Genomic DNA, 23289 nt, shown 5'->3' with positions numbered 1-23289 from the left:
TCATGATTAGATGCACTCTGATTGATGTCTCATTAGTCAGAATTTCATAGCTGAGAAGTATAGGCTCATCCTTTCTTTCTCAGTAGGTGCCCTAGAATCAGATACAGTGGTAGCCCTAGTGGTAGCACTTATTACAGTATATTATAACTATTACAGTATAGTTGGAGAGAGAGAGAGAGAGAGAATGATCTTTCCTATGGTAGGGACTGTATTCATTGTTTTATTTGAATCTCTACCCTACTACCTATCAGTAATCGGGCAGTTAACATTTGTTGATTGAAAAAGTACCTCCCTGAATGGTTTTTGAGGAAATTCATACTACATTGCTAGTTTGTTTCCCCTGTCCCACTCTCACTTCCATTCTTTTTAGATCATAGCATAGCATATGGGTTTTTTGTGGGGGAGGAGGGGGGACCACTGAATTCGTGGCGCTAGTTTTGGTATATTCAATTTGTGATGTATCTTGTGGAGTCTGGCCTTGCATATAATTGAAAATGGATTCCAAATTCTTCCAAATGGATGCCAAAGATTATCACCTGATAAGGTGAGGTGTAATCATCCTGTCACCCTTTCCTCTGTCAATCTCAGTGCTAAGGGTCATTTTTGTTCTTCATTGGTGACAGTCATGAATCAATTCTTTGGCATAGAAACAACTGTTAGAAGGGAGAGTGAATTTTGAAGATTTACTTATTTATTTGAAAGGCAGAGCTTTTATTGAGGCAGAGAGAAGAGGTCTTAACATCTGCTGGTTCACTCCCTAGATGGCCGCAGTGGCTGGAGCTGTGCTGATCTGAAGCCAGGAATCTTGTCCAGGTCCCCCAGGCGTGTGCAGGGGCTCAAGCACTTGGGCCATCTTCCACTGCTTTCCCAGGCCACAGCAGAGAGCTGGATCGGAAGTGGAGCAGCCGGCACTCTAACTGGCACCCACATGGGATGCCGGCACTGCAGGCGGTGGCTTTACCCACTACACCACAGTACTAGCTCCTCTCTGTCTCTTCTTAAATAAGTAAATAAATAATTTAAGAAAATCACTGGTCAGGCACATCTTAAAATTGAAAGAATCAGAAGATTGAAAACACATAGACCTCAGAAGGAGGTGCCAGAAGAGTACATGTCACAGCATTCACCCAGGTGGGACAGAAGTCTCAGGGCAAGAGGTCTGTGTGACTCAACTGGAACTCATCCCCAGCCTATGCCAAGGAGGAGCAGGATTGGCAGAGCTGGGCTGGTTGCGCCAGTGACCCTGCTCTGGGCTACTTGCCCTGTACTCTTGTGCCTACTTTGTTCTCCCTCCAGCGTGTGCTCTCACTGCCAGCAGTACTCTGCTTAGTTGCAGATGTGTGTGCTTGATGGCAGTTGCTTCATCCTTAAAGCTTTGTTATGATATTGACCAAAAAGGAAGACAATTGAGAATTACTAATATCGTTAACAGATGTTTTCCTGGGAGATCCATCTTTGTATCTAATCTAGATTTTGCTTGGTCAATTAGCCACACAACCTCTTCCTGCTCTGCTTCAGTGTTGCATCTGGCTGCTGGCCACCCTGTTCTCTCCTGCTTAACAGGGCCCATGGCATCTCATTCAGGCTTTTCTTTGTTGATGGTTTCTATCCATTGACAAAGATTTATAGTTTATAAATCTCATGATACTCTTTTTCTGGCTGTTTTGTGAATTCAGCTTATTTGGAAACAGTGATTCTTAGCTTAAGGTAACCTTAGAGAAATTATAGGGGATCTTGATGTCTAAACATTGGAGATGTATATTAATGAAATCTTCTGTGTCTACAGGGTGTGGAATTCTTTGATGAAAAGCTGAATTCTTTGTGTATGGCCTGGCTTGTGGACCACGGTGAGTACATAAGTTAAAAACAGATTATTATGAAAAGTCCATGTTGTTGCATATGTCTCATGATGTTTATATAGTAGCATTTGAAAGGAATCCCATTGTGGCCAGATATTTTGCCTTAACACTATAGGGAAGAGGAAAGGCTTTGATTAAAGTCCAATTAACTGGAGCTGGCATTGTGCTATAGCAGCAGGTAAAAACTCCACCTGCAATGCCAGCATCCCTTATAGGTGCTGTTTCCTGTCCCAGCCGCTCCATTTCTGATCCAGCTCCTTCCTAATTGCCTGGGAAAAACAGCAGAAGAAGGCCCAAATGTTAGGGCCCCTGCCACACACATGGGAGACCTGGATAATGCTCCTGGCTACTGGCTTTGTCTTGGTGCAGCTCTGGCCATTGTAGCTATCTGGGGAGTGAACCAGTGGATGGAAGATCTCTGTCTCCGTCTCCTTCTCTGTAACTCTGACTTTCAAATAAATAAATCTTTTAAAAAAATGAAATGTTGCCGGCGCCGCAGCTCAATAGGCTAATCCTCCACCTTGCGGCGCCGGCACACTGGGTTCTAGTCCCGGTCGGGGTGCCGGATTCTGTCCCGGTTGCCCCTCTTCCAGGCCAGCTCTCTGCTGTGGCCAGGGAGTGCAGTGGAGGATGGCCCAGGTACTTGGGCCTTGCACCCCATGGGAGAGCAGGATAAGTACCTGGCTCCTGCCATTGGATCAGCGCGTGCACTGGCCAAGGTGGCCATTGGAGGGTGAACCAATGGCAAAAGGAAGACCTTTCTCTCTGTCTCTCTCTCTCACTGTCCACTCTGCCTGTCAAAAAAAAAAAAAAAAAAAGAAAGAAAGAAAGAAATGTTGAAGTCCAGTTAGCTTCCTCAGAATACAAATTTGACATTTTGTGTTTCTACCAGTTTTTTTTGCTTTCTTTGTTCTTGTTTTACTTTCTTTTTTCAGTTTCAAATTATATTTTTTCCATTAAACCATTTCTTTGTTGTATTTCTTACTCATTTTGTTCTGTTATCTTCAGACTATTCCTTTTTTAAAAAAATATTTATTTATTTGAAAGTCAAAATCACACAGAGAGAGGAGAGGCAGAGAGAGAAAGATAGGTCTTCCATCTTCTGGTTCACTCCCCAATTGGCTGCAAAGGCTGGAGTTGTGCCGATCCAAAGCCAGGAGCTAGGAGCCACCTTCCCACATGGGTGCAGGAGCCCAAGCACTTGGGCCATCTTCCACTGCTTTCCCAGGCCAGAGCAGAGAGCTGGATCAGAAGTGGAGCAGCCAGGACTCAAACTTGCAACTATATGGGATGCCGGCACTGTAGGTGGTGGCTTTACCTGCTATACCACAGCACTGGCCCCAGAGACTATTCCCTTTATACGTGTACTTGCTCCTTCTTTGTCCCAGTTCAGTTTGCTGTCATTTGTGTCTTCAGCAACTATAGACTGGGTTGACAGAGATTTGAATCAGCTGAAAGGCATAGGTGGGAAGAAAGTTATTTGACTTCTTTGAGGTGACACATGGAAAGGGAGGTAAACTATGGGTGCTAGTAGGGAGAGAGCTAGAATAGAGAGGGCCTATGTTTCTGGCTAGCTGCACTCTGCTGCTGCTGCAATGCTAAGAGAAGGCAGTGTCAAAGCAGGTCAGGCAGGACAGCAGGAAAGAGCAGGTGACACTTTGATGAGATTCTAGGTGGCTTTGGTGAGATCATAGGTAGATGCGTAAGTGTAGATCCATGTGTGCCAGGCAGCAGTTGGTGAGACATTCCTCTGTGCCAGGTCCCACAACCAGACTTGGCATATTCAATGTGACCTTAGACCTGGTCCAATGAGTGAGTGCCCCTGGGGAACTCATGTGGTGGTGTCCTGTGAACTTTGGTTCCATGTTTTGGCATCGTGTTTGAGTTCCGTAGGCACTAAGTGTATGGTCATCTATAGTTGCTTATGCTTGGATGTTTGGGAAGAGTGAGGATATTTGTATCTGCTCATACATGTAGGTGGTTTTGTTGAAGTCATATTTGTATCATATGGTTGAGAGAGAGTGAAAGAAAAGGTTGTGAAAACATAAAAATCTACTGAAAGGGCTTATATATGTTAGTACTTGAAGTGTTTTCAAACTAGAATGTGGGCCGGCGCCACGGCTCACTAGGCTAATCCTCCGCCTAGCGGCGCCGGCACACCGGGTTCTAGTCCCGGTTGGGGTGCCAGATTCTGTCCCGGTTGCCCTTCTTCCAGGCCAGCTCTCTGCTGTGGCCAGGAAGTGCAGTGGAGGATGGCCCAAGTGCTTGGGCCCTGCACCCCATGGGAGACCAGGAAAAGCACCTGGCTCCTGCCATTGGATCAGCGCGGTGCACCGGCCGCAGCGCACCGGCCGCGGCGGCCATTGGAGGGTGAACCAACGGCAAAAGGAAGACCTTTCTCTCTGTCTCTCTCTCTCACTGTCCACTCTGCCTGTCAAAAAAAAAAAAAAAAAAAAAAAAAAAAACTAGAATGTGAAGCCTTCCTTACTTTTTTCTTCTCTGAAGTTCGCTTTTTCAGATCTTTTTAAGATTTATTTACTTAATTTGAAAGGCAGAGCAACAGAGAAAGGGAGAAAGAGATCGAGAGAGATCTTCCAGCTGCTGGTTCACTCCCCAGATGGCCGCAATAGCCATGGCTGGGCCAGGCCAAAGCCTGGAGCCACGTGAGTGGCAGGGACCCGAACACTTGGGCTGCCAGCTGCTGTTTTCCCAGGCACATTAGTAGGAAGCTGGATCAGAAGAAGAGCAGCTGGGACTCAAATCAGGACCGCAAGTGGCCTAACATTCTCTGCCATAATACCACCCCTCTTTTTATTTTGAAATAAAACTTCAATTTGGTGATTTATAGGAAAAAAATTGCTTTTTAAGAAGTGTTTTTGTAATTTCTGAAAGGTATTTAATTCTAGTGAGAATGACACATCCTAGCAGCTCATTCAAGATTGATTGATTGATTGATTTGCATGGCGGTGTTACAGGGAACACAGAGATCTTCTGTTCACTGGTTCATTCCCCAAATGGGCACACTGGCTAGGGCTGGACCAGGCTGAAGCCTGGAGCCTGGGATGTGGACCGGCACTCATATGGGATGGCATTATAGACGGCAGGTGTTGCTTGCTATGCCACAACACCAGCCTGCAGCAGCTCATTCTGTTCTTTGAAGGTGCTTTATTGAGGAATTTAAAATTCTAATATTTCACACAAATTAAATTATTGACATCCTTCCTCTGTAAGGTTGCTCTCTCTCTCTCTGCAACTGAATTATTACTTCTTTCCTGATTTTTGTTTTCCTTCCAGTTTGGGAGCACAGGAAGAGCCTTGTTTATTTTACTGCATCAGTAGCCTGTGGTGGGTTTTGCAAGCATTCTTTGAACAGTGAAATGGCAGCTCTGAAATGATTCTGTGCTTCATTACAGGAGTTTTCTGTCACTTGCTTTTGCATTTTAGAAAGTGTTGTTTAGTGGGTACTGATTGGTGATATGTTTTAAAACTCTTTGTTGCTTAATAAACTAACAGTAGTGTAAAAAATCCAGAGAATTATAAGGAAGAAAGGAGTGGTTGAGTAGACAGTGTTGAGCAGAGGGAGGAATTTAGACTGGGAATTTTTTTTTTTTAATGGGAGAAAGAACCAAGTATTAGAGTTAGCAATCAACCAAATCTTGAGAGAAGAGAGAGAGAGTAAAAGAGAGGAAGAGAAGACTAAACCAGGAGAGAAAACAGACAGAACTGGCATGGTTCGCATTCTTCTCACAGCAGAATTGAGAACAGCCTAGAACACAGTAGGCATCTGGCCAAGTAGAATCGAGTGCAGTTAAGGTCTTGGTCAAGGCTGAGCTGTGTCGTATGTGCTTGGTCTCTGGTTGCTCCACAGTGGGATCCCTTCTAAGGTACTGGCATGATGATGAGAAGAATCGCAAGCATATTAAAAACAGTAATTAGAGGAGAAGACATGGATGCTTTAGCCAGCTGCACCTTAGGGGAAGGAGGGGAAGAGGTTTGGGCCAGAGACAAAGACTGGGTGTGAAGGGAAAGAATGTATTATGAGTAAAGCAGCTGGCTTCAGCTTGCTCCTTAGAGGGTACTTTGGGCGTTGGTGATAGGTTGTGTCTCCACAGACCTCGGTCAGTTTAATTATTGGTAATAAATGTATAGTTTCTTCTGTGTGCTGTTTTGCTGTTCTCCTCGTCATTAACCAGAAGGATCTACAGCAGCCTGAGGACACTTGGGCACTCCCTGTCTGGAGGCCTGGGTAAGTTGCCTAGGGCAGAGCTGTGGCATGAATAACCATTCCTGTCCTTCCTTTCACCCAGGAGAGTTGAGCTCAGCTGGTGACAGAGTAGAATTAAGGAATCATTATCTGCCACTCTCAATTTGTTACGTAAGCCCAAATTTTAAGTCGCACTGAACTTGTAAAATGAAGTGACACTGCACCTGTCTTTGGAGCTGTATGCAGAAACTGGGTGAGGAGAGTAGCTTAGACGTTTGTCAGCTAATGTATAATGTTCTTGGTAAATGGTCTTGTAGGGAACTGTTAGATGTTAAGACAGGCACATTTACTCACACAAGGCGTTTGACGTTTTATCCCAACCTAAGTGTTTTTCATGGAAAACAAATGAGTGGGTCTGAGTTTTCATTTGCTGTGTATAGGCAACTTCAGAGGCCCCTGTATAGTCTCCTTCACCTTGACACTGTTGAAACGATCTTGATAAAATATCACATTGGTCATCTGGCCACTTATCAGGTCTTTGTTTTAGCTTTCAAAATGCTCTGTGGTCTGGGCACACTCTTAACTTTGCAGTCTCAAGAATTTTAGTTTTGCCTTTGTGCCTTTGTGCTTCTGTTTTGCCTTTTCCAGGAATTCTTCCTCACTTCTGTGTTTAAACAAATCCTCCCTGATCTTCAGAGTCTAGTTCAAAGTCTCTCCTGTGGCCGTCCCAGAGCTCTTTGTCTTTTAGCCCCCACGGCATTTACTACACAGTGTCAGACTTCATTACGGTTCGTCTTGCACCATGGCACTTCTTGAAGTGTGCTGTCTTTCATTTCTCTGATAAGAACATGTGGTCTTTCTATTTTTTTAGTACCACTTGGAACATCACAAGGACTTAATGAATTGATAATGCATGTAATGAGCTTCTTGTATCCCTTTTCCTTGAACATACTGTAAATTTTGAAGCAGTGACAGTAGATCAGTATTTTGTGAGTTGCAGCCGAGTATGCTTGTTGTGGTATGATTACATTTGGGGTCTGGTTGCAGAGAGCTTTTGTTTTGGGCCCACAGTTACTGATGTTGTAAGTAAACTCCATTCTGCTTTTCAAGTCAGCAGTGAGAATGTGTCCTTGATCTCTTCTGCAGTGTATGCCATCCGGGAAGCTGCCACCAACAACCTCATGAAACTAGTTCAGAAATTTGGCACAGAGTGGGCCCAAAATACCATCGTTCCCAAAGTATTAGTAATGGCAAATGATCCTAATTACTTGCATAGAATGACAACACTATTCTGCATTAATGTAAGTATTACCTAACTATTATTGCTGAGCTCACGTTAAAGTACTACTTCTCAACTATACTGCTGAATTCAGACATACCATCTTCTATTTGGAATACACTTCTTGTAGTCATTAATGTGGATGGTTAGAAGATGAGAAAATGTTGATTTTAAAATTCATATTAAATTTTATGGTATTTTGGAAGTTGCAGTTTAGTTGTAAATTCTAGTCTGATTCTTTGAATGCTCCCTTGTATTCCTCATTCATATGCTCAAGCTGGAAACGTATTCCTGTTGATGAGCTACTTTCTTACGAAATATGAATTTGTCTCTGTAGATCTTGGGAATTTAAAAAAAAATATGTTTTGAGACGGGCATTTGATACAGCAGTTGACACCACTTAGGATGTTCATATCCCATATCAGAGTGCTTGGGTTCAAGTTCTTGATCTGCTTCTGAGTCCAGCTTCCTGCTGTAGGCAGCAGTGATGGCTCAAGTACTTGGGTGTCTGCTCCCACATGGGAGACCTAGATTGAGTTCCAGATTCCTGGCTTTAGCCTGGCCCAGTCCCACTATTGTGGGCGTTTGGGGAGTTGAATCAGTAGATGGAAGATCCTTCTCTGTCTCTGCCTCTTTGCCTTGCAAATAAAGTGAAAATATAAGTAAATAAATAAAAGTTTTAAGTGTCCTCTCTTATTTATTTTTCTAGGCACTGTCTGAAGCCTGTGGTCAGGAAATAACTACTAAGCAAATGCTGCCCATTGTATTAAAAATGGCAGGAGACCAAGTAGCAAATGTCCGATTCAATGTGGCCAAATCTCTACAAAAAATTGGACCAATTCTAGATACTGCGTAAGATTTTCGTGTTGTTACTGTTTTGAAAGTATGTTTTAACTTTTCTCTTGTAGAAGGGAGTGATTGCTATAATTAAGTTCCATGAGTTTTGGGTTACAAGGTGTTGATTGGTTTAAAGAAAATAGTAGGCAACCATTTTTGAAGACGTTTACTTTGACATATTTAAGCTTTGTACATATGTAGACTAGTGTCTGAAGCTGATTTTTTTGAGAACCTCTTAGAAATTTAGTACATTTGTTAAGTTTTGTGTTTTAAATTTTTTATTTTAAATTTTAAAAATTTTCATGGAGTTTATACATCAAAAAGGATTTCTCTGGCCCACTGGACTGCCTCTCACAGGTACCTTTTGAATTTCAGTGCTTTGCAGGGGGAAGTTAAGCCAGTACTACAAAAGTTAGGTCAAGATGAAGACATGGATGTCAAGTACTTTGCACAGGAAGCTATAAGTGGTATGTATTTCAGTTTTTTGCTTTTCAGCTTATGCCTTTAGTTAATGGGGATTCGTCTATTGTGTGAGTGCATTTTAAGTGGGTAGGGTTGGTCAACATTATGGGAGATAGAGGGTGGAGACTCTGGAATGCTGGTGCCCCTCTGGTTGGAACCTTGGCCCACCATTCTGTCTGTCATGTGCAAGCAGGCCATTTCCTTATTCCATGTCTAGGATTTAGGCTGATGTGCTTCTTACTAGTAAGAACAGTTCCTAGGTGGAATGTTAATCAGTTTTTAAAATTTAACTTCTGATTAGCCTGTCAGAGCAAAGAAAGCACAATGAGAAGTTCTTAGTCGCATGGATCGTTGTTACATGTAATGTTCACATAGATTGTTCATGAACTTTCTGTACCACTAACCTGATTTTGTTTGGAATTTTCCAGTTCTTGCGTTGGCATAATGAGGAACAGGAGGGAAAAGCCTTTACTCAGTTCTTATTACAGATTACTAGTCAATGTGTTCTTAAGCTGGGTGGAGGAAAAAAGTGGAAAACCTTCAAGATCTCATCCAAGCAAATGGCAACAACTTAGAAGAAATTCAGTGACTTGATTGTTTCTAAAGATGAAGTGGGATTGTTTTTTATTCGTCTTCCTTGTTGGGATCCGTACTTAAGCTGTTCTTCTGGACCGGTTCCTGACACTCAGTGCAGTCATCTCTTGATTTCTCCTGAGCACCTGGGCTTATCCATCCTTGCTGATTAATCAGGCCCTGACCACTTAATAACCCACAGCCGGATGGGTTAGACCCAGTCATGGAGCGGAGCGATTCTCTTGGTGTTTACATTTATCTGTGTGTCTCTCTGTCATTCCAAAGTTAAACACGCATGGTTTAGAACGACTTATTTTATGAACTCTATTTGGGAGACATACTGAGATCTGACTGTAGTAAAGCCATGTTTTCCTGGATTACGTTGGTCTGCTTCCGTGTCTCATGTGAAGGGGGAATGTAGAAGCTCAGGGTGAATGTATTGCTAGTTTTGTTTTTTATTTGCTCGGTTTTGACTGTAATCATGTCATTCAGAAGCCTGAAGTGTGGATGTATCTTTTTGCTAACTTGTGATGGTGAAACCTAAGTGAATTTCAGCAGCTCACCACTGTGACTGCACTCAAAAATCGTCTTTCACCTTCTGTCTCTCCTGAGAAACCTCAACTTTAGTGTCCCCTAAGAAGTGGCAATTCTGCTTCATTGTAAGATTGCCGTTTTGTATTTTAAATGAGCCTGGGAGCCAGTGGTGTAATAATTGTGTGGATTTCCTTGCCTGGCTCTGCTTTCAGCAGTGTGAAAATCTAGTCCTTGCTGTATTGCACAGAAGCTTTTCAAACTGTTTCCCTGCTAATTTTTTGTTATGGGTGATACTGGAATCTTACTGTTTTGAAATGTTTCTCTGCTTTTACATAAAACCTCATTAATGTATCCTGGAATTTAAAATAATGGGTAAGCTGAAGGGTTTCCTGAGGCAAAATAATGGTCTGTAAGGAAAGCTGTTGGAACCAAGGAAGCTGTTGGGAGGCTCGTTTGAAAAAGCCCGTGGCACCTCCGCACCTCCGCACCTCCGCGAGGGCCCTGAGTGACCGCACCTTTAGTGGGCCGCAGTTTACACCTGTCCTTGAGACATATACATGTGTATTGTATGGAGAAATCTAAATATTTCTTCTTTTAAATTGATTTACACTTTTCATGTAATCAAACTCCCATTACCTCTAATGAATTTTAGTTAATGAGGTTTTATTGCAGCTTATTTTCTCTCAGTGCATCTTAATACGCAGTTTGCTTGTTTTCATTTTGGTTTTTGAATCGTTGATTTCGTTCACAACCTCTTTTATATCTAGTGAACCTTGCTTTGAAGACCCAGAGACACCTATACAACTTTGTACATGAAGCAGTTATGTAAAACCAGGTTTGACTAAATTTTTCCAAGTTTGCCTTGCCTTAGAAAAATAGAACAGGGATATTTTTTTGAGACAAACACTCAAGGAGAGAGCGCCCATCTGCTGGTCACTCCCCGGATACCAGAAGCTGCTGGGGTTGGGCCAGGCTGAAGCTGGGCACTCACTCCAGGTCTCCCTTGTTGGACGACAGGAACCCAATTACTTGAGCTATCACCACTGCCTCTCAGGGTGCATCCCACCCAGAAGCTGGGGTTGGCAGCTAGAGCTGGGCATTAAACCCGGGTACTCTGCCATGGGATGCAGGCGTCCTGATCTGCATCTCAGCCACTGGGCTGCATGCCTGCCCCAGGACAGGAACCGGAAATCAGAAGTGATCTGCCTGCATTTTAAACTGCCAGATTACCTTATAGTGCGTTTCCATTTTATGACTTTTTGGGCTAAAGGTAAAACATTTTCATAAGCAAAACTCTTTTCTCATTTTAATACCTTAAACTATTATGCTGTAACACTTTCTTTTTAGTTTCATGGCTTTTATTATTTTTATTACCTGTGGATTATATTCCTCTTTCTTGAATTTCGTGTTTGAGAGACTGTTGTCTTGATTCTTGACATGAATGTGCACTGGAATAATTACTGTCCCTGGTTAAAATGCCATTGGTTTGCAGATAGACTTTGAAGACACCTTTGTGTGCTCCACTTGGCAGCCCTAGGCATTGCCCTTTATTGTTAAAGGGGAGAGACGTGAGCCCTTGCCTTCTCCAGCATGGGCCATGGCTCACTCAGCAGTGCCTCTGTTCTTGGGGGTGACCCTTTAGGGACCTCATTGTTTCCTTCTGACTGAAGCAATAGGGAATTCTTTTTGTTACTCTTCGGAGGAGTTGTTCTTTGGCTCACAGCCATTTTCTCCATGGATTAGTATTCCTGTCTTGCTTTTATGAGACTAGGGGCTCTGTGAGGGTGGGGATTTGGGTCTGTTTTGTTGTCTGCTGTATCACCAGCACTGGGATCCATGCCTGGTGTACATAATAGGTGCTCAATAAAATTGTCCAGTGAATGCACTTCTAAGTCTGTCCTCTTAATGTGTTGCACATATGAAACCACATCATCCACAACCCACACTGCGTTCATTCCCCCGCTAACACTCAGGCTCTGCTTCACGTGGTCGTGTGCCAGGCCTCCAGCACAGGCAGCAGCTCCATCTGGATTTATCTGTCCATTGTCCCGAACATACATTGCTGCTGCTCTGTCTCGTCCCAGCCGGTTTATACCAGTTGGTTTGGTTGGTCAGGAAATTGAAGCAAAGACACAAACACAGACAAGTTCTGCCAATAAAAATGTCACCTCAGTAGCGGAATTCACCTGAGTGTGTTTTTCTAAACTTTATATGGGGTCAGGCGGCCAGCGTGCATTTCTCCCTCTGTGCTGCCAAGGAGATGTGAACCTGAAGGTGCTGCTTGACAAGAATGAGCTGGTTAGCCTGGGGTTTCTGATGAGGCCTTGCTGACAGACAGCTCTGGTCACAGAACTGCCACAGAGCGGCCACCGTGAGGCAGGGTCCTGGGGGCCTTTGCTGATCGCAGAGCCAGCAGCCTGAGATTCGGGCTGTCCTGTGTGAGCATCTGAGATGCTCGCCAGACCTCCAGGGAGGCGAGCATGTCACTGCTGATGCGGTGGCCACGCTGTGTCACTGCTGTCTCTGCACTTCTATCTCTGGAGGCCACTTTGTCGTTGCTGAGCTGAAAGTCTGGTGCTTCCCTGTGAAATCACATTGGCTGCACGTGCCCAGGGGTGGCAGGACGCAGTGTCCAAGCAAGTTGGCTGCCTGTCTAGTCCTGCCTTTCCCTTAAATTCCTCTGACGCATTTCCTTCTTCTGGCATCTCATCTCAAAGCTGCCTGTCTCCAGTGCTTGGACAGAGCGCAGGAGAGGAGCCCTGTCCTCACATTCCTGGTGTGAGGGCAGAGGCCACTGCTGCTGCTCTTACATAATCGCTTCCCTTTGATTCTCCAGTAGCCCGGTTTCCAGCCAGTCCCTTCCTCTTCTTTCTTGTTCTCTCACATGCCCGCAGTCCTTTTCCGAGCCTTTCTAGAATAGTCTCACTATTCCTCGTGTGCCTCCACGAGCCTGCTGTTTCCAGGAAGTTACATAATGCTCAGTTGAGATGGAAAGCTGGAGGATGAAGGGCATTTAATTACTCATGGGCTGCAAGAGCCAAGTCGTGTCTCTCTCCAGCATTCTCTGAAGCTGATGGTGTCACTTCCTGTCTGGTGACCGGGGACCCCATGGGCAGGTGGGGGGGCCCTTTGCAGTGCTCCTGAGGGAAGGCGCCTTAAATAAGGTCCTGCTGTTGAACTGGTTTTCCTGCCCAGGAGCTCATGCTGGGCTTCCCTTAGCGATGCTGGAAGGCGGAGGGAATGGCGGCCTGGAAGCTCAGTGGGCTTGGGAGGAGCATGTCCTGGCTAGGGCTGGTTACAGTGCTGCTGTCTATCCCTAGTGGTGGCACAAAGGCTGAGGAAGCTAGATTTGCCTGTGAAGGACAGTGAAGAGCTCAGCACCTCTGGGACCGACAAGAACCACTTTCTGAGACCCAGAGCGCCTGGAGAGGACGCCCGGAAGGTGAGTGCCCCTGAAGCCTCGGCTGCGGGCAGCCAGCGTGGCCTTGCGCTTGAGGGACCAGGAGAGCCAGGGGCCGCACTTCTCCCAAGTTCACTGTCCCTGAGGAGACAGCTTGGCTCTAAATGCCAGCAGAGTGTGCATTCTGAAGCCTGTTGCCCTGTTTCACTTCCCTTGTTCTGGGAATGCTTTCTGAGAGGGAGACTGGCCGTGCAGACCGTCATTCCGGTGGCCTGAGCTCCAGGCCCTGCCTGCCCAGGTACAGGCCACGAGCTGCCCCCACGTTCTTCACAGAACACAGACGCTGCTTTCCAAACTGCCTCTCAGCTCATCATTTCCATTCAAGATAAAATCCCTCCAGCGGAGTGCTCTGTGTGACAGTCGGGTTTACAAGCCCCACGTGATGCCACTGTGCGCTGTGCGTGGAGGAGGCGCGCAGGAGTTTCAGTCCGGCAATCAGAGGCGGTGCCAGCCATGGCCCTGGGGCCGTTTCAGTAGGAGGGCGATTTATGACTCAGATGCATCCCGAAAGGAGCGCCCAGGGCTCCGTCCGCCACCTTGGGCTGATGGCAGGCCGCATCCAGCTGACTGCACGGCGGTGTTCTCGCATCCCCTCCAGCGGGTTTGCTTGTTGAAAGTCAAAAGGTCAGCCTTTTAAATCTCCATGGCTTTGTTGTTACCTGAACTGAGGCCATACCAGCGGGCTTCCTGTTGTCCAGGCCCTTTATTGTAGTCATTCCTCCTCGAACACACCTGTCCCCGCGTCTCTTGTCCAGGCAGCCCTGGCTGCTCCTGTTGCTGCAGGGTGGGCCCCTGCAGAAGGCCTCAAGGGATCAGCCCTTTGTGTCCGCGTGTCTCCTCCCTAGACCTTGGCCTTGGGGAAGAGACCTTGGCTGAAGGAGTAGGAATTTACCATTCTATTTTTTTTTAGGCCTAAACCACAGACTTCCTTGGGAACAAAGGAGTTATTTTTCCTACACATTTGGGGCCAGCTGCTCATGCAGTAAATGCAGGTGTGCACCTGATCCAAGCATGGGTCACGGAGTCGGTCCCTAGGCCAACTTTGACGAAGGCACCCTTCTAGGCCTTCCAGCCACACACACACACACACACACACACACCAACAGCTTTTGCTACTGTTGCTCCAGGCCCATGTCAAGCTCTGGACCAGGTCTCCTTTAGTCCTCACAACAACCCTGGGTGGGAGGTGCTGTCATCTCTGTTCTTCAGCCGTGACGGACTTCCCCCAGCCCGTGCTGTGTCCCCGGGAGTCTGCGCGCTAGGCCTCTGAGGCTGCTGTCCATTTCACCCAGAAAACCCCCTGTGCCGGGACTCAGAGAGCCTTCCCTGAGTTTGTTTCACTTAAGGAAAATGACCCGAGGGTGAGATGGAAAGGGAATTGGCTGTTGCCAGGCAGAACCCTGCGTGTCAGGGGCCAGCAGCCAAGTGAGTGATCCAGGAAGTCATCCAATTGCAAACCAGAAATTGTTCTTAACCCTTCACTGTCTGGTGACACCCGAGGTGTCTGGGTGAGCCTGCCAACTACTGAGGCCCTGGGGCTCTCCTCCGTGCTTGGCCGGGCTCAGGGTCCTTGGGGGGAGTCATCTGACATCCCAGGGCAGAGCCTGCCACTGTGTCCAAGTGAGGATGGCCCAAGGACTGAGGGCCACTTCTTCCTGGAGAGGGGTGCCCCCTCAGTACGGCAGAGACAGACCCCTGAAGTCTGTGTGCTTGGTGTGGTGTGTGGGCCCCTCCTGCCCCCTGCCCCCCCAGGGGGGCACAGCTCAGCCACTCCTTCCTGTCTGCACGTTGCCGTCTGACAGCAGAGCTGCTGGCGGCCTCTGTCGGGCGAGAGTTAACAGGGGATTTGTTTATTGAATCACGAAGTAGCTGTCACATGATTTTAATCAAAACACCATTTCCCTGACAACAGTGATGTCAGTCTTGTTATTGCAGGAAGGAGCAGCTGTGAGGGACATGCAGTCTCCGCACAGTCCAGGTTGGGAGACCCAGGTCAGGCGCAGCACCCATAAATAATGGCTGCAGACGCTGCTGTGCGCCCAGCCACCGGCTCTTCCTTTTCTTCTCTCTCTGGACAGTTTGCCCGCAACAGACTTCAGCCAGAACCCAGCCCCTGCGCCCCGAGTCTCAGCAAAGACCTCCCCTCTGCAACTCTTGCTCCTCCTGGTCTTTGTTGTTTCTCTTATTTCCCCCAAACTCTGTCACTCGGGCCCAGGGGTTCCTGCGGTCTCGTCTCTGGGACCTAAACCTGCACTTGCTGGTGAACTAGACCGTGCACTGGCTTGAGGCGGGTACTGTCGTGCAACTGCAGGATCTGGCTCCAGTTGGGGAGGCCTAGGTGCCGCCCATAGGGATCTAGATCCAGGGCCAAGCTCGGGCTTCGCTGTGGAGGCCTGAAGTGGAGCTCTTAGGGGCCCAACCTCTTGGCCAGAGGATTCATTCTCCTGAGTCCAGAGAGACTACAGGACGCCTGAGTCCAGTTTGAAAACTGACAACAAAAGCCAAAGCCCAGGGACATTGAACCCGTCTGCAGTGGGCCTCCAGCTAAGGGAACCGGATCCCAGAGCCCACCGAGAGGTCACAGTGTAGGCAGGTCCCAGGGCCAGCTGGAGTGTGTCCTCAGTGGGGGCTTAGCAGCTGTCTGCGGAGATTCCCCTGGGCCTTCCAGCCCTTCTCCACCCAGGCGCCGAGGGGTTAGGGATATAGGTCTATGTGGGGCGCAGATTCTCGGAGGAGTTCCTGGGAAATGTGGGGCAAAATTCTGGAACTTGACCATGCAGCAGGTCTCAGAATAGGGCGGCCAGCTTTAAATCTGACAGGTCTCATACGCAGCACGTAGACATTTCCATGTAGAGTGAGATTCTGGGACAAGCCATCAGCAGGCTGGCGAGGCTTCTGGGTGCTTTCCCATTAGGGAACAGGGCCGGGCCAGGCTGTGCTTGAACCTCAGTAAACCCGGCAGCGAAGTCAGCCGGCCTGTGTTCCCAGGTTACCACTGGAGATAATGAGCCTTTACAACGATTTCTCCAGGTTGGTGGCAGGGCCGGGAGCCTCGCCAGGGGCTGAGGACTCGGTCAGAGGTTCTTGGATGCCTCCTGGGCTCTCCCGGCAGAGAAGGGGGAGGCAGTGATCTGCCGGGAGTACCTCTCCGGCAGGGTGGCCACTCCTGGGGATGGGGTGGGCCACCGGGCCCTTGCCTCCACAGCCTTCCTCCTCGTCTGGCTCTGTCATTCCCAGGCCCCTCCAACTGCCCACCTCCCTTGTGGCCCTCACTTAGCTGCCTCAGGGACTGTGCTACACATCTGAGCTCCTCTAGTGACCAGAGGGCCAGGGCAGGGTCCCTGCACAGAAGGCTGTGAGGCTGTGCTTCATGTGGCTTGCTTTGAGGCAGGCCTTGGTAGCTCTCCTGTTGGACGTGTCCCATCACCAAGTGTGGGGTGGTCACCGTGGTGCTGAGGGCACCCTCAAAGGCCTGGGCTCTGCCAGGTTCCCTTTGGAGCCCCCGAGGCCCCATTATTCTCTTTGGGAAGAAGGAAGGAGTTTGAGTCAAACTCTCAAAGCCTACCCGAGGGGGAAAGTGATTGTTTCCCCTTTGACAAGCTGAATCCCTTCGGCCTCATTTCCTCTGGAACCCACTTTTCTGAACTTTCTGCCCAGCCAGCTGTTGGCTCAGCTCCAGGGGAAGTCCACCTCTCTCGGGGCAGGCCCCTCCAGCCTCCCTGCTGTGTCTTACCTGGACTTGGAACTTCTCTTTGCCACTATCAGGCCAGCTCCGAGTCTGTCATCCTTATGAGGACACCCGAGAAATGGATACCAAGAGAGGGACTGCGGCGTGGGTGGACTGAGACTTGTGCAGCTGGGAAGCTCGTTAGAAAGACCGCTGGCTGGGGTCAGCTGCCCCTCTGCCTGCCTGCCGTGATCTGTGGTCCCAGCTTAATCCCCAAGTGGAGGCAGCTATGCCAGTGGTGGTTCTTTGATGGAGGCCTGCGCTTCCGGCCACACTCGGGTTTGTCTTCTGAGGGCCACTGCCCAGTACGATCGGTGTGGTCTCACATCCCTGTAGGGCTACTCAGCCCCAAAGCCATTGGCTGGGGTCATCGTGAGAAGGGCAGAGCCACACTCAGCCGCCAGGGTGCAGCAGCTGTGGTCCATGCAGGTGACATTCCCTTTGTGGCCACGTAGCACCCAGGACATAATGGGCACAAAGCCCAGAACTTCTTTGCACGGTGCCCTTGGGCTGCTGGCAGAGCAAGAGGTTACCCTTAACCAGATACACCCAGGAAGAAGGAACTGAAGCAAGAACCTTAACTCTGAAAAGCGTGGCGCCTATGTCGGGCGTTCCTAACCTTGGTCCTTTGACAGGCCTCAGGAGGTCCAGGAAGCAGCCGCTCCCAGAAAGTACCACGTCCCACAGTATGTGTCTGTATATGCATGGCTTTTGAGAAACCTCAGTTTTTCTCAGCATGGTAAAAGGGACAGTGATTCCACAGGTTCAGAACTAGTAGGGCAGAAGGGAGCAGCTTGCCAAGCACAGCACCTCGGGCCCTGGTTCCGTGTGGTCCTGTGTGGCGACAGAAGACTCTGGAAGGCCTCCCGGGCCTGCGTTCCTCCACCTTCTTGTAAAGTGCCTCTGGCTTACAAAGGCCACGGAAGCAAAGGCCGTCCAGGGGCTGCCTGGCTGCTGAGTTTCTGGCCAGTCTGCGCCAGCCACTTTTTGCCTGTAGCCTAGGGCAGTGGAGTTGTTATTGGTAACATAGAATGAAAACGATGGAGAAATGGGGTAGAAATGGGGAATGTTTGCGAGACACTGTTAGTGAAGTTTAGTGATTCTGTTAAAAAAGTGATGCTGGATTCTTCGGTAGCACGGGGGTAATGGCTGTGTCAAGGTCGGATTGAGCGACTGTTGACTGGTGCAGGGGAAGCCCGAGTTGGCAGACAGGCCCCCGTTCCAGCTCTTCGCTGGCCGTGGCCTGTGCCTGCTGCACCTCCACCTCTCCCACTCCCACCCCTGCAGCCAGCAGCTGATTCCTGTCTGGGAACTGCAGCATGGACTCAACCGGGATGGTGGGAGTGAAAGTAAGTCTCAGTTGCACTCAGCGCTGGGAAGCAGGCTGTAACACACTGCCCTGCACCCGGGCCTGGCACTGCCAGTCCAGACATGTGAGCCACTTGCAGAAGGGTTCTCCGGCACCCCAAGGGCATGGAGTTGGGTCTCACAGGTGTGCTTGTTCCTGGGATGGAGCCCATGGGGTGTGCCCATGGTGTCAAGGCTTTTGGCAGACCCCAGAGAAGGTGTGACATCGTGATTAAGTCTCAGTGTTTTGTGTGGAGCTGCCTGGCTGCTCAGAGCCCCCCACCCTCCTACAGCTCGCCTGCCCTGGGGGACATGGACAAGGGCCCGCAGGCCTGCCTCCCCCCCCTCCTGTGGCACGAGGCCCTTGGCCCATGGGCTTTGCCCCAAGACTAAACTCAAGGAGTGTTAATTGGCAGTGCCCAGTGGGGCCCTGTGGGTGCAGGCTGCGGCGAGCAGCGCTTCCGTCAGCGGTGTGCAGTGGCTAATGTGCTCTCCGGCGACTTGGAGCGGTGTGGTATTTACCCTGCTGACGTCAATGGGAACATATCGTCCACTGTCCTCTTCTGCGGCTTGAAATGAGCACCAGGGCTCGGAAAGCTCAGCCGCTGGCCACGCTTTTAGAATTCCACCTGCTGAGGTAAAGGCCCTGTCTCATTAGCCTGACATTCATAGCACACGTATAGAAAACAAGTTGTTTTTATTTTAATTCAAGAGGGTTGGAAACATAAAAACAGTACATTTTCCTTGCAGAAAATTACCCTATTTAAATTGCCATTTGGTACAAAGATCATTTATTAAACTGCATTTTAGGCAATTTTCTAACATTGAGTGACGGGCTACAATTTGATTTTTTTCCCCCCACATTGGTGCTATTATGATTTGCATTCAAAATACCAAAGCTATTGAACTCACCAATTTTTTCTTAGTAATTAAAAAAAAGCACACAGAAAAAAATAACTACAATTAGGTTAATTTATCAAAAGTAACTCTTTCACAGACCAAACATCCACCAACACCTCCCTCCTCCTTCAGAAACAAGCAATGATCTTGCCCTTTCTACAAAGTGCAAATATCCTCTCTAGATTTTAAAGTTGGACCCCCAAAGAGAAGCAAACCTCCTTTCTCTCTGCCTTTCCCTCCTTCAGAGGTTTTGATGAAGGCAGATTTTTTTTTTCCCATCAGTAGCAGGAAGGCTACTTCCTTGACCGAGCTACTCGCTACTCGTGGCCAGGCAGGCATCTCACAGCCAGAGGCAAGTCCCGTCCCTGGGCTTACAGGTGTAACATTCCAGTTAGGGGTCCTGTTTTTCAAGGATGTGGTTTTGTATGTCTGTTTTTAAAGCTCCTCCCTCCTTACCCACATCTGGAAAGACAACCTCTCCCATTAGAGCATGTTCTTTTTCTAACCCTAAAGGTGTCTAGAAGACTCGCTGACAAGGACCGTAAGGTCGTGGTTCCCCGAGCAGCGCCCTTCCTGAGCTGGCCGTGAGCTCAGCTGCCTGGCGGTAGAGCAGGCTGTGTCCTGCCGTCAGGCGGCCGTCGGTAGTTACTCTAGCGTGCAATGCCTTTGACAGGAGCCCGAACACCTGTAGTTGCTGGACGCGAAAGGCCAGCTTGTCTATGGGGTCTGTCGCACACAGCCTTGCTGAATGGATGCGGGGGCCCCCTGCACAGCGGCAGTCATCACCTGAAGGGCGTCTCTGCCGAGGCAGGGGGCTGCCACGTGGGGGGCGTGGCCGCGCCTGGCAAACATGGGGGCTTTGTTTATACAGCTGTTCGCCTATGCAAAGACTCAGCTGCCACCGAGCAGGGAAAGAGAGTAAGAAGCCAGAAACCCAATCAAGATGCCAGTCAGCCCAGTCCCGGCCCTGCGCTCACACGCGCCTGACCTCCGTGAAGCACGTCAGCTAACGAGAGCCCTGCCTCCCCGGGCCACAAAGACAGGGACAGGATCTCTCGACTGCCGCGCGGGGTGGTTGAGGATTAGGAGAGGTCACTTGGGAAGGTGCTCTGTTCACTGGCGGGCAGGCGGGCCGGCTGGAACTCTCGCCGCCCAGGTCTGTGGGCAGGGCTGCGGCCCGGTTCTTAATCTGCGCAACAGTATGTGCTGACTCTGCCAAACGTGTTGAAATCTGCTCCGATGAGAGGTGGGCACGGGATGTGATGCAACCAGGACAGCCAAGAGTCTTCTAGAACTGAACAGGCCACACCTTAACTGGGGGGGGGGAGGGAGTGGTAAAAAGGGAGAGGGCACTGGGAGATTAGACTCTAGGCCCAATGGGCCTTGAAAGGCCACTGACTTTGTCTATCCTGCCGCCCTCAGGGTGGCAGAGAGCTTTGTACTCGTTTCCCATCCTGTTAGAAGGGAGGTACGGTTTCTTACAACTGTTTTCTGTTCCGTTTAGAAAGTTCTTGCTCTCCATGCATCACTCTTGAAGTTCTAGAAAACATTTCCAGAAACAAAATGATCAAAGATGCCTGCCTAAACAATGATTGCAACTGACTACCTGTTCTGCAGTTTTTACCTTTGATGTCTAGGCACAAAGAGACCGAACGGCGCGGGTGGCTTCCAAGGAGGCAGTAGAAGCAGCCCAGTGTAGGGGTACCCGTGCGGCAAAGGTCAGCCCCTGCAAAGGGATTCTGCAACTATCCACTGGGACCAGTGTTGTCAAATGACCTACGTTCTGTCTCTAGAGGAGGAACGTGAAAGTTACTTGCACTATCAGTTTTCTTTACGCCTTACAGGGAGCTTGAGTGTAACTGTCGATAGAAGTTTTAAAACGTCATCCAAGGCAGAAAAACTCTGATCCCAATATATTTAAGAACCTGGGGCTTCCGCAGAGGTTGGAAGACCCTCACAAAAGCAGCAGCACTCACTCCGTCCAGGTCACCTAGCCAGAGGCTGTTTCAACGCCCTCACTCCAGGGACCCTAGACCAACTGTGGCTAGAAGGCGGTTCTTACGGCCCTTCATTCTTCTGCCGGTCACCCAGGCACTCTCCAGCTGAGAACAACCCCTCCTCTCAACTTGGCAGAATTCTGTAAATCTCTCTGCCACAGACTCTGAGGACACCCAGTGTGTGGGAGAGGTCGGTCCCCTGACAAGTCCCTTCTGTAGGGGCCTGGAGCTGACGGCAGGGGTGGGGTGGTCTCCCACAGGGTGGTCCTTTCTCCCTCCCCATAAGGGTACAGGGTGCCCCGTTCCTGTAGGGCTCAGAGCCAGGCAGGAGCACAGGAGTTGAGGGCTGTTCTGTCATAATCCCAAGCTTCTGACGCACGCCTGCGGCCCCAGGACGTGGTGTAGACCACTGAGTTCTCGATTCTGGGGAGGCAAGGTCTGATGCAGGGAGGAGGGGCGTGCTCACACTGTGGCACTGTGGGTCCTTCTGTCCCGTCTCTAGTCCTCCCAGTGACACCCTTGCGGTAGATTCTGGGTGGTGGGTGCAGGAACCGCTGGTCCCTTCCCTGGCCTAGGGTGGCAGGTGGGCAGAAGTGGCGAGGGGAGGGCTGGGGCTGGTCAGTGTAGCTTACTAGGAATTTAGAAGTGGGACGGCCGCCCCCTTTCTGTTGTGCTCACATGCTGTGTTTGCCTTACAGGGACCAGCATTATCAGCTGCATGTAGATACTAGAGACACACTTGCCCAACTGGAAATGCAGAACTAGTGCATTTTTCCCAAAGCAGAGACTAATACCCCTGGATTAAAAAAAAAAAGAGAGAACATACACAAAAATAAAAAAGTACCACACATATTGCACTTTTTGCTGGATGAAATTTTTACCTCGCATTTATCTCACCAAAGTCTCTTCAGAGGAGCCTGGTTTACAAGATAATAAAGCAAATGATTATTATACAGTAGTGTACACACTGCTAACATGAAACAGACTGGAAAGCAAGTCAGTATTTCGTGTAAGTAGAGTGGCGTAAGCCGCCTTAGTGTTGCTACGGGTTTACGAAGAGCAAACTGCTGGCAGCTCCCAGCGGACAGCTGACTGACACAGAACCAGTCGCCTCTCCCCCGCTTACGTTTCAGCTAATAAAGGTGGCTGCAGAGTTTCCCAATTTCTGCTTGAAATGAGCTAAACAAACCGGGAGCTCAGAACCCAGCCTCCGGCCTGGTCTGCCCTTCTGCAGGCCAGTGTCCGCCATGCCTCCACTCTGCTGACTGCCACAGGCCTGGCTACTGCGCTTGCGTCCTGCTCGCTCTGGGCCCTTCAGCCTCCCAGCACTCACTCTGTCGGCCTAACTGCCCTGCCGGAGTTCCTGGGTCTCCTGGGCTAAGGAGCGCAGCCTTGGTGGGGGCAGCCACGTATGCCAATCTGTGCCATTCCTGCAGTTCTGAAATGAGCGGTCCCATTTTCAATCTGGAAGGCATTCTAATTTTTAAATATTACAGCACTTCTGTAGTACATTTTGGGAAAACATCCTCCTTCAGTCTAAACAAATCAAGCCGTTTTATAACTGGCTTATTTTGCAAAGACTTAAAACAGATTAGAGATCTTAATGAAATGATCTCTTAAATGAAATGAAGTTCTCTATTTCATGACACCATCCATCTTAAGCACAAGGAGGAATAAACAACCCATAAAAGGAACATAATTCATCCTTCCTGGATTTTTACTGCCTGTTATCAAATCACAAAAATGACGGTCCCCCCACCCCCACTGCTTTCTCCTGCTGAGTCCTTGAGTCCAACTCCAGGCAGAGCACCTCAGCAAAGCATCCTGGCACCGGTGGCCACCGTGAGGCACTGTCCAGCTGGCAACAAGGACTGCTCAGGTCACCCACACTGGGGGGGCCAGAAGACTCCTTAGGCTTGCCATGCTCCCCTCACCTGTCTGGACACTTACTACAGAGGAAAGGCAACTTAAAGGTGTTTTCTAGATGCAGCATCAGTGGAGTAGCTCTCTTCTTTGTGCTTTAAGGAAGACGCTTTGTGCTTAACGCATTCATCTGCTGACAGGACAAGCCATTCTAAAGGATAGAAATTAATAGTTTTTATAAATAATA

General features: G+C 48.9%; 2 protein-coding genes across 7 annotated transcripts in view; one reads left to right on the top strand and one right to left on the bottom strand.

Moving 5' to 3' along the window:
- PPP2R1B (protein phosphatase 2 scaffold subunit Abeta) overlaps window positions 1-22033 on the top strand; it is a 37490-nt gene extending 15457 nt beyond the window's left edge. The window contains exons 11-17 of one of the 4 annotated variants that reach the window (XM_008261547.4): window positions 1787-1847; window positions 7210-7364; window positions 8052-8194; window positions 8555-8646; window positions 13069-13190; window positions 20820-20900; window positions 21878-22033. In XM_008261547.4, the coding sequence (XP_008259769.1) occupies window positions 1787-1847; window positions 7210-7364; window positions 8052-8194; window positions 8555-8646; window positions 13069-13190; window positions 20820-20900; window positions 21878-21910 (687 nt within the window). In that variant the 3' untranslated portion in view covers window positions 21911-22033. Of the gene's footprint in view, window positions 1-1786; window positions 1848-7209; window positions 7365-8051; window positions 8195-8554; window positions 8647-9069; window positions 11634-13068; window positions 13191-20799; window positions 21071-21877 lie in introns of those variants that run through there. The other 3 variants (XM_002708458.5, XM_017343421.3, XM_008261557.4) reach the window with 3 other exon arrangements.
- The window catches only part of SIK2 (salt inducible kinase 2), a 149562-nt gene continuing 145235 nt past the window's right edge, over window positions 18963-23289 (bottom strand). For all 3 annotated transcript variants that reach the window (XM_070078045.1, XM_002708396.5, XM_008261575.4), the window contains one exon: window positions 18963-23253. In XM_070078045.1, coding sequence (XP_069934146.1) covers window positions 23229-23253 — 25 coding nt within the window. In that variant the 3' untranslated portion in view covers window positions 18963-23228. The remainder of the gene's footprint in view (window positions 23254-23289) is intronic.

The sequence above is a fragment of the Oryctolagus cuniculus genome, chromosome 1 (genome assembly GCF_964237555.1).
Source record: "Oryctolagus cuniculus chromosome 1, mOryCun1.1, whole genome shotgun sequence".
Lineage (NCBI taxonomy): Eukaryota > Metazoa > Chordata > Mammalia > Lagomorpha > Leporidae > Oryctolagus > Oryctolagus cuniculus.
Note: the sequence above shows the minus strand (reverse complement) of the source record. Positions and strands in the feature narration are given on the sequence as shown.